Source organism: Vitis vinifera, chromosome 10, assembly GCF_030704535.1.
Source record: "Vitis vinifera cultivar Pinot Noir 40024 chromosome 10, ASM3070453v1".
Lineage (NCBI taxonomy): Eukaryota > Viridiplantae > Streptophyta > Magnoliopsida > Vitales > Vitaceae > Vitis > Vitis vinifera.
The window spans coordinates 23398183-23409581 of NC_081814.1; the positions used below are offsets into that span (position 1 = coordinate 23398183).

General features: G+C 31.7%; 1 protein-coding gene across 1 annotated transcript; it reads left to right on the forward strand.

Annotated features, from left to right (window-relative positions):
- The first annotated feature begins 2518 nt into the window (after nucleotides 1-2518).
- Nucleotides 2519-2893, forward strand: LOC132254572 (cytochrome P450 714C2-like). The gene has a single exon (XM_059740458.1). The coding sequence runs from the start codon at nucleotides 2519-2521 to the stop codon at nucleotides 2891-2893; it is 375 nt and encodes a 124-aa protein (XP_059596441.1).
- The last annotated feature ends 8506 nt before the right edge of the window (nucleotides 2894-11399 follow it).

The window sequence follows — 11399 nt, forward strand, 5'->3', positions numbered from 1 at the left end:
TGTCAAAGCTAGGGAAACCGGTATCTACAGAAAAACCAAGGGCCGCTACTAGGGAATGACCTTATTACATCAAATGGTGTAGTTTGGTTGCACTAGAGAAAGACCATAGCTCCTCAACTCTACATGGATAGGTTAAGGTAAAATCCTCACTTGTAGACTCAAGGTGAATATAAAATGTGTGCATGCTTGCAGTTGAGAACCTGAATTCCTTTTTAAGCTGAAGTTACTCAGCAAATTAACTTCATCTATTTTAAATAGAGCTCCATTAGGATTTTAGAAACTGTGAGTGGGGAAAATAATTTTTTCCCTGTGATGTAGAGTGTTAGTATTACAAAATTTTCCTCCTTTAGTTGCTTTAGTTAGGAGTTTATAAATTAAAGGGAGAACGATGTAAACATGCATTATCTAAAAAATATTACATATTTAAGAAGTTTTTCCTTTTTCTATTTTTTTTCTCCTTCATAATATGCCTTCACCTTTTTACCTTTTTTTTTTTTAATGTGTTGGTTTAATTAAACTTTTTTAATTTCAATTTCAGAGATATATCAACCAATATTTTGACAAAAAATATCAGTCTAAAATTGATCAAAATTTAATATATATAAAGTATATTGATTATTAAATTACATCAAATATTATTCAATAATAATATTATGATATTTGATTATAATATGTCTAATTTTAAAATATATTTAATATTAAAATTATGATACATTTCATGCAATTGTATTGAATAATATAAAATAAATGATGATAAATCTATAATTTTTTAATATTAAAAACACTACAAAGAAAATTATCATGATAATTTTTATATTTTTGCTAATCTGCTAAATGAAAAATTTTCATTTAATTATAAAATAATTATAATTAATTTGTTGTTTAAAATATTTTTTAAATACTTTATTGATACGATACTTTTAATATATATATATAATATATATATGTGGTGCAAGACATTCATCAAAGGGCAAATTTACCCTGGTGGTAGGCATTGACCTGTGTTAACCGCCGATATATTTGTCCTAAAGTTTCCAACTCATTGATCCACGATATTTTAATCACTGCTTTTAACACACTCTAGTGTTACATTTTTCATAAAAGAGTGGTTCCTTGTTTTCTAAGGGTTGTATCGATCCGTGTGCAATTTTAGTATGCAAAAGTTCTAATTTTTAATAAAATTAAGAGAAAATTAATATAAATAATTAAATACAATTTATTTTATGAAAAATATATTTTATTTTATTTTATATATTAAAATTTTTAACTAGGAAAAATATTAGAACCATAACCAAGTTTTTATCTTCTTTAATTAAAAATTGCACTCAAGTTAGATCCATAAGTACAAAACTAAATTTGTTCATTATGTATTTATTTTTATATTAATTTCTCTCATTAATTATTTATTATTATTATTATTATTATTATTATAGTATATTTAAAGTGTTCATAAATGATTAAAATGAAAATATGAAAGAGTGAAAATTTTGAAATTAAAAAAATTCCATAAAATGTGTAACTAGCATATTTATAAAAAAAAAAAAAAAAGAAAAAAAAAGTCAAAAGTTAAAATGGAGAAAGAAAATAATAATAATAATAATGTGCGCCACATGTGAAGCTAAAAAAAATTGGCAACCAAAATAGGGAAAAGAAAAACCATGTGTAATGGATGGTTGCTGTACGTCAATTTTTGTTTTTTTGTTTATTTTTTTTAAATAACCATGATGAGTTTTGACTTTTGAGAAGTTGGCGACATGTCAGGGAAGAGAAAAATAAAGAGAAATCTTGGAATTTTTTATCAAAGTTACCATTGCAGTATATGTTTATATAATTATTTTATAAAAATTCTTAAAAAATCTGTTATTTTTTTAATGAGAGTGCACGTCTACATGAGTCCCCTAAATTAATCGAAACTGGTGAACTCATGGGAGAGTTTAATCGAAATTGGGGGTGGGATCGCACAGCTACGAGTGGATGACTACATAACACGCTTCACATCTAGGGTAATTTCAAAGGCTATGAACAACTACTCCGAAGGAAATGAGTCGTTTCCGAAGTGCAGGGCACTTATGAAGGCCTGCAATCTTAAAGAATCCTCGAGGGATTTCCCTTCTATAGGCATGTGCTTCCTCACCTTTTTCTCTTTCTTAAAATCTGAGAATGATATACATCTTTATCACAAGTTTCACTTTCTTAATTTATTTATTTATTTTTTACCCGTGAAATAGTTGTGTACCAACCAAGGAAAATCGGAATGCGCGTGGAGACTAGAGAAGCAGATTTACTCCTCCGTCATGGACATGGCGAAGGAACATTCTGATGCTATATCCAAAAAATGGCACAAATCATCATGGAAAGTAGCAAGACTGGTGAACTGGGGCATCCAGGCCCTGGCCTTTCCCAATAAATGCTAGAAAATACTTGTACCCTTATGCATGGATGCAGATGTAAATGGTAATTCAAGAGATGCACCGGCTTTACCCAGGTGTGGCTTTTGTGTCGAGGCAAGCCTTGAAAGATGTGCAGCTTGGTGATAGTTTGGTTCCGAAAGGTGTTAATACTTGGATATGGATGCCAACAGTACATCTGGGGGCCTGATGCAGAAAAGTTCAACCCTGAGAGGCTTGCTAATGGAATTTCTGGGGCCTGCAGGTCTCCCAAAGCCTACATCCCATTTGGTGTTGGACAAAGAATTTGCCCTGGCCAAAGCTTAGCCATTGCAGAAATGAAGATCATGTATGCTTTGATTCTATCCAACTTCTCTCTCTCCCTCTCTCCCAATCATCGCCACCCCCCTCGCTTGAACTTGCAGCTAGAGCCTGAAAATGGAGTGGATCTCATCATTCCATCCGAAGATATGAGGGAACCAAAATTACTTGTGCATTGTGCATAAATAATTTTTTATAGCACCAAGTCTTCAATGAAAATTTCGTGTTTTGGTTTCAGAATTTCACTGTGTTGTTTCTTCAAATTTTCAATCAAGAAAATCATTCTGGTATCTACTTCCATATATCGTTGGCTTAGCAAACAAAAGCTACAAGGAAAGCAGAAAAATTGCCTCATATATTGCAACAAGATTAAGGCCTCACCTGTGCATTCTTTGGGGTAGTGCGCAATAACTATAAAATGGATCATGGAGACATTTATGGTGACCATTTTCTCCTAATTCATCATTTTTAAGTTTGTATAATCTAAAAGCTTAGTCATCTAAAGGACAAGCTGAAACACCTAAGACAGTGTTAATTGACTCTTAAACTGTACTTTTAATGTAAAAATCTATACTTTCACAATAATCCCAATAAAAAAAATACCATAGAAGGGATTACTATGGTTTTTAGTATCTTGATGTCATCCTTGGGTCCGGCACACTTGACTAATTGTGATTTGTGCAAAGTAAACTCATTAGTAATATTTGTGGCTTTAAACAAAAAATATATTAATAAATTAAAAAGAATGAATTTTTGATAAACTAATGCATTGTTATAAACTAAATCAATGATGAAAAGGTTCTGTTAATTCACAATTTGAATTTTATAAGGTTCAGAGTGAGAGATTGCAAATTCATTTATCACATGCAATTAATCTGGTTTGATATGTTATGTTTCTCGTTGATTATGCTATAACCCATTTCCCAAGATTCAATCACAATAGATCAAATCAAGTTGTGTTGTGATCAAGTTTCCCAAAAGCATCATTAGAAGCCCAATAAGTATTGTTGCATCTTACCCAACCAAAACTATACAAGGAATTTATTCTTTTATCATAATAAAACATCAAAATAGAATTACACCAAAGAAAAATACTTGGTTTGTGCTACTCCTAATTTAAACCGTCCATCCTCCTTGCTACTTCTTTTGAAGATGAATGCTCAGCTCCTCATGGTTGAGATCAAACTCTCAAAAACCATGATTGAATTCTTAATGAAAACTAACACTTTATTAAACTAAGAAACAAAAAACATAGAGATCTCTTTTTGCAAAATTTGTATATGTATTTGTATCTCTTTATATCTATATCTAAATATCTTAAATATGTAATCCATGAGGTGCAGACAAATATCAATTCTTTCCTAATAGACCACGTCTCTGAATTAGAAATTCTAAAATAATAAATTAGAAGCAACTTCGCAGAGATTGATAGCTTCAAGGACTAGCATTGCAATTACGTACGCTTGAAGACTACACATGCACATGTATGTGTACTTGTATGCATCATGGCTTCTTCCTTGATCGCCTCTTAGATGCATAATTGTTACACAAAAAATGGAAAACTCTCAAAAATTTGTTGAAATGTGTACACGTGATCATGAACGCAATGACATGATGCTCAAGATTCATGTGGGATGTGCATATAGAAGCATGATCTTCTTCCCCTTATGCTTGTAGACATTTATGCACTATGTGTGACATCACTTGAGGGTCATAGCTTTGAGATGAGGACACATATGAAGTGATGAAAGCGATCACGTATGATTAATTGGTGGCTCTACACTTCATGCTCTCAACTACCTTAGGCACTAAAATACTCATTATAGCACCTGAAGTCTATGTCAATCCTGTGGGAGCATGATTTTTTCCAAGGTAAGGCTCAAAAATAGGTGGTGAAGGAATGGTAAATGGTAATGGAATCTCAAAGTTGAGAAAACCAAGTTGGGAATTAAACTAAAAATGACTAAAAAACTATGAAAGTTTACAAAACTTTAAGGTTAGAAATCTACTAGGAAGTCCATTCTCAAACCAATCCTTTATTTTAACCAATTGTTTTGTACTTAAAGTTAAGGTAGGATTAAGAGATAGAACCAATGCTTTTAGCCTTAAGTTCATTCCTCAATCCTGCTAAAATTAGGATGGTGCTCCACTTAAGTGAATCCATGGAAACTATGCTCATATCCACTCTCAAGATTACTTGACTTATGGCCTTCACAACCAATAAAGTGGATATAGGCTATGGTAAAATTCCATTGAATCTCGCACTGCAATTATAGGCCATTATAGGACTAATATGAGGAGTAAACTATCTCAAATTCATTCAAGGTAAGTGCTCACTCGTATGGAGAATTCTTGTTAAGTTCTCTTTGATTTCGTTTTTCTCTCCTCATTCACTATTCTTCTTCATTTTCTATTGATTCATTGACTGATTTATATGTTGGGCATGAATATTAGAGGTCGCATATTAGATTGTTGGTCATTTGTTTATGATCTAGGGTTGTTCTTCTTCTCTTCTTCTCTTGATTCTCCTTAATTAGTTGAGAGATTACTTAATCTTTGATTTATCTTGTTGTACACTAGTTTTGAAGTTTGTTTTTATTTGGTTTTGATCTTTTTTGGGTATTTTTACCCATATTCAATTCCATTGATCACTCATGAAATAAGGCTTTGTTAAGTTTTAAAGTTCTTGCTTTTTAAATTTTCTATTTTGGGGCACTTCGATTTTTTCTTTTATTTTAATGATTTTTAAAAGTATTTTTGATTGATTTTAAAATAAATTTTGAGATCCAAAGTGTTTGTTAAAAGTGATTTTTCATAGAAAATGTCTTCTGAAACCTCTTTTTAGCCATTTTTTATTTTGTTTTCAAATCTAGTTGTAAAACTTAACCCTCTTTGGCAAGATTTCAAACATCTTTAATGTCTTACTTTTATACTTGAGAAAATTGATAAATGCTCTCTTGGTTTTTGTGAATTTTGAAATGTTATTTCAAACTAATTTTTAAGAGACCATTTCTAGCCCATTTGAATCCTTTTTCATGGTGAATTGGGGTTAGAGATTATAATCATTTTAAGTTTAATAATGGTTGCCATGTTCTTTGGTACATAATTCATGATTTCATATGAGAATATCCTCATCTATGGGTAGTCCTTTATGAATTCAATACTTTTCTTTTTATGCTTGAATGCTAATTTGGCTTGTTAGGATAAATCCCTTAAAAGCATGACATGATGTAATAAACTCTTGGATTTTATTATTGGTTTAATAAATTTTCGGTTCACTTTTATCTATCATATTTCCATGTATTATATTTTTTAAGCACTCTGACCTGCATTTTTTGCATTGTACATGACTTAGGTGAATTAGGAGTAACACGGAAGATTTAAGTCATAGGTTTCGTACAAATAGATGACTTGTTCACAATTGGTTTATGGATCTAGGCAACCCATTAGAGGTTGTAGTGCACCACCTCCTAATTGGACGGATGGTTAGTCTTGGCTATCGGGATAGGTTCTCATGGTGAGTGCACTAATGTGTATGATAACATATTAGACAGGACCAATGGTGAGTCATGACTTAAGGCTATCAAATATTCATAACTTCACCAAGATGCTTCATTGTGTCGTTTCTCAACCTTGAGAGAATATTGAGTTTGTGCTGAAGTTAGTAGTAGTTTTAACTTATGGGTGAGATTGTAAGTTGATCATATATTCCTTATGGATTGGGTCACTATTAATGGAAGTCGACAATAATAGGTATTCTCAATAAAGGCATAATAATATCTCTTGGATTGAGACAGTGTCTCCCTTTAGGTGATCCTAAGGATATGTGTTCATGGAAACTATGGTCATAGTAGTTTCTTAAGAAGAACTTGATGTAAACTCTTTGAGAGCTAAGATGTCAGTTGAACACACAATAGGAGGATCAATAACTTAAGAATAGTAGAGGTAGCCTTGAAGAGTTGATAGCTTTCACCTTATAAACTACGAACACTAGTTCATGGGGAGATTAAACCCAATGGACAGTAGGTCACAGACCCGAGCACACAGTGTCTCGTTGTTATTTATATAGGATACTAGAGTTCAGTTGATTCTGTGTAGTGAGTTGTTGAATCAACTTTAAAATTGGATTTTGAGGAAGCCATTACTCTTATGGGTCCTAATGGTCCCTGCTTTAAGATCATATACTTTGTTGTCATGGGTTATGAGGGTTAGATTAGCTCTAGCTTCACTTTTATGCATAAGGGCATTTTGATAATTACACAAATTTGCATAGTGATAAATAAACAAGGTCTCTAGATTGGGCTAATTGATTAATTAGTAGGCGATGTTGGGTTAATTAATCAATTATGACCCATTTTGGGTGAGATTAAGTGGCCCAAACCCTTAGTGAACTCAAATCACTTAAGCTTAGTAAGGAACCCTATAAATACCTCCATAGGGGTTAAGGTTTCCATAGCTTTTTCTAAAGAGTCATTTTCCACCTCCAAAAAGAGATTCATAGGCTCCATTCTCACTTCCATTCCCACCCGAAGTATGTCAAGATCAAAGTTCGAGTCATTGGGCGGAAGACTCTAGGGTTTATGAGACTTCTATGATTTTGTTCTTCATCTTCACCACTTGGATTTAATTTGTGAGCATTCAAATCTAAAGTATGGTTTTCGTTAGCACTTTCTAAATCCCTATAAAGTTTAAAATTTTAATTTTTTCACTGTGCATAGGATTTAGAAAAGCCTAGGATAGTTTTGCATGTTCCTAACCTGATCTAGTATTGGGAAATGGAGTAATCCGAGTTTTTCCCATCATGGCCCTCCATACCTCTTTTGAGCTTAATTTCATACTTATTTGAAGATTGAAATGGATTGAATGCCTTGTGGATAGATTCATGGCTTACATCACTCATTTTCAGACTTATAATTTTTAGATTTTCTTTATTTTGGAAACACAGATAAATCTCATAAATCTTAATTTAATGAGATTATTTCTAACCCTCATGAGTTTCCTTCAATGATCATCAAAGGTTGGGGACATGGATTAATCCAAGAAAATTAATTTGGGCATTGGTAAGACTCACATTCTTTGATTTTCAAAACTTAGTCACTTACTACCTTATTTTTTACCCCTAAATTGTTTTTTAAATAATTGTTTTTGATGATTTCTCATATATTAAACTTTTTAAATAAGGTTTCAGGTTTTAGTTTCTCTCAAAAATCATTTTTCAAGCTTGAAAATTAATTTCATCTTTCCTTGTTGTGTTGACTTGAATTCGGAGTCTTGAGTTGTTCTTTAAAATTTGGGATATTTGACTCATGTTTGAGCTTCATAAATATTTTTCATGTGATCTAGATACTTTGAATGTGTTGTACAATTTTGATTTTGATTTTATCACACCTCCATACTTGTCAAATAATTTAATCTTTGTATGACTTGCTATTTTGTCCTATTTTTTAGCAATAAAATGTTTTGTTAAATCTAGGATAATTGGTGTATGTTTAAATACTTTAGGCTTGTGGATTTTATTTTAGACACTTGGAAGATGTTGTAGATTTTTTTTTTTTATCTTATCCATAATTATTTTATAAGTACCTACTTGTTGTTTAGCTTCTATATATCTTGTATAAATTTGCTAATTCAGTCTCCTTTTGCATGCTTTTTATTTTATTTGACACTTGAATTGTATTATAGACATCTTGTACGTGTTAGAAAGCCTTCCCTTGTAGCATGATATCCTTTTAGTTATTTTATTTTGATTTATTTTGAAATTACAAACTTGTTATCCTATTTTGAACCTTGTGTATGATTTGTGTATTTTAGTTTGTTTTGCTCCTAGTTAAGCTATCTTTGACTTTTGATTTTGATTGTGAACATGTTTTATATATTGGATAACTCTTGTTTTGATATTATAACTCTCATTTTACTTGTGAACTAACCTTTTTTTTTTTCTATGTAAGTGTGTTGTCCTATTTTGGGCATTCTTAAGGTACACATCTCACCCTTCTTTCTTTGTTTGATCCCTTTAATTTGCATGCCATGCTTTGAGTGTTCTTCATATCATGCTCTTCATCACCATTGCCTTTTTTTTTATTTTCTTGTTGTTGTCTCTTGATATCCATTGGTTTATTAGTCAATTGAATTAATTCTCTCCACTTGTTTAGTAAAGACCTCTTTAGTGTTTACAAGGGTGTTATCCTATGATACCTTTCCAATAAGTAACCTAACTCTCAAACTTAGACTTGGTTTTTGATAAACATTCTTTTCTTTTTAAAAGGAGTCCCTCTTAGGCATTTATTTCTTATTTTAATTTCTCTTTAAAAATTAAATAAAATATATGTAGCAACTCCAACTTTTTCTACAATCAATTTTTCACAATCAAAAAACGAGTCTTGCGGTCGAATAGGGATGCAAATGAAAAACGTGGGTCCACAAAATGGAAACTCCACTAGGGATAAAAAATGGTTAAGCTTGAACTCAAATTGAGGAAAATATGAAATTTGATTAGTTGATTAGTGGATAACCTCCCTTTGTGCTCTTGTGTTGTATGCTCGTGTGTTGCTAGCACATTGAGACTTTGGCATGGGGATTACCTATAATGCATACTTGTTCATCATATTCATTTGTGAGCTTTAGCATGTTGATTATTCCTATTGCATATTTATCTTACTCATCTTGACATGTTGATTCTTCTTGTTGTATACTTATCTTGTTCATCTTAGCATGTTGGTTATTCTTGTTGCATACTGATATTATTTATATTATTCTTGTGTAGTTTGTGTGTATATATGGATGATTTACTTGTGTCACATAACTACCCTTCTTATGCAAGATACATGTTGCTTGTCTTTGTGGGCCACACATTTATCCCCTAATTCTGACTCCCTAGTCTCGATCAATTCTTTCTTTCCTTGTTCTTATATTTGACATTTGTGAGGCCTTTGTGTGTGTTTGCTCTTCAACCAAGCTAGTGATTAAGAGTAGGGTGTAAACCCTCTATTTTGTCCTCATAGCACATGCAATATTAGGTGTTTTCTTATGCTTCCCATTTGCCTTATAGACATCACTTTATGGCTCATTGTCACTCATTTGGCTTACTCTTTTTAAGCCACCTTTAGGGATCCTTTGTTAAGGGATTTATCTAGACCTTCTATGGACTCGCATTTTTCACGTGCGCCCCCACTCGATCGGCAAGGCTCGCTTTTCTATTCGTGAAAAGTTAATTTTTGAAAAAGTCGAAGCCGCCACTTATTTCATTTTTATTTTAAAGGGAAAATAAAACAAGAAAGAAAAACCCTAAAATGTGACTCCATAATTTTTGGAAAAAACATGTCTTTGAAAAACCCGAGTCTAGGTCCGGGGATCAGGTTACCTATTGGGAAGGTACCTCTAAAAGGTAGCACCCCTCTAAGCCCTATAAAGGTCTCTACTGACTAAGTTGAGGGAAACGTGGCAATTAAATGGTTGATCATGGATACCTAGGTAGGTTAGGTGATTTCAAAAAATAACATGCCAATTAAGAAAGTCTGATCATAAGAGAGAATCAAAGTGCGTACCTGAACGGCTTCTCAAGTGCTATCATGAAACATAAAAGTTAGTATAGAGATACATCACACAACATGTGTTTTTGTCAAAGATAATCAAACAAGCATCTAATATATATCAAGGCAATCAAACAGAATAGCAAGCATGGGCATAGTACGCAATGACAATCATATTCACAGGGTTTAGAAAGTGGGTATTAGGGAATGTACCTGGATAGCATATATAACTCATATCGTGCTTCCGCAAAACAGGGAGAAGTTAGATAATAAATAATATAGAGCAAAAAAAATCCTAACATGCACATCTAATTAATATAACAAAAAATTATCGAAGTACACTAAATTACCAGTCATCACACATGTCTTATATAGAATTCTTAAAAAAAGATGAACACGATTTTAATAAGTAGCAAAGGTGGTAGTAAAAAAAGAATTTTTAAAAAGATTTTTTTTTTTTTTTTTAATGTAGGGGTTTCACCAATTCCCCAATTGATATACACGAATTTAGCCCAGAATTATCTCATTTATGTGGGACCATAAGCTTGGATTCGTGTCTGATTTAAAACCAAAATTTTCGTTAAAAAACCGAGAAAGATGCAAACCGATCAAAAAATGGTTGCATATTATTTTAAGAAAATGGGGGTTTTTTTATTCTAAGGACTCTAAATGAATTTTTTAAAAAATATAGAATTTCTTAAAGGGGTCTTCAGAGAAAAAGGTTTTGATTTTAAAATAAAAGGAATTAATTTTTAAAATAATAAAACGTAGAAAACAAAATACCGATCAAAATAAAAGAAAGCGAAAATCACAAAATAAAGATTTAGAAAATCATGTCAATTAAAGTGGTAAGGGTAAGACCAACCTTCATGAGTTTCCAGTGGCCTTCAAAAAATAAGAATTTAGCTAACAATCACTAAGGCATCAAATTTATGACTTCCTAATCAAACAAACTAACAAAATATTACCCAAGACTAACATTTAGATTTCAAGAGACATGAATTAAAATAAAAATAATCAATCAAAGATTAAAGCCAACAAACTTAGCATATGGAGATAATAATAAGGAATCAATTAAGGTAAATTAGCATTTTAACAAAATATGATAAATCAAATACCAAAGTTCAACAATCTTGAAGGTATGAAAACAATGACATGCAAT

Excerpts from the sequence above, each read along its gene's own strand:
- LOC132254572 (XM_059740458.1), top strand. The coding sequence starts at position 2,519 with ATGTGCAGCTTGGTGATAGTTTGGTTCCGAAAGGTGTTAATACTTGGA.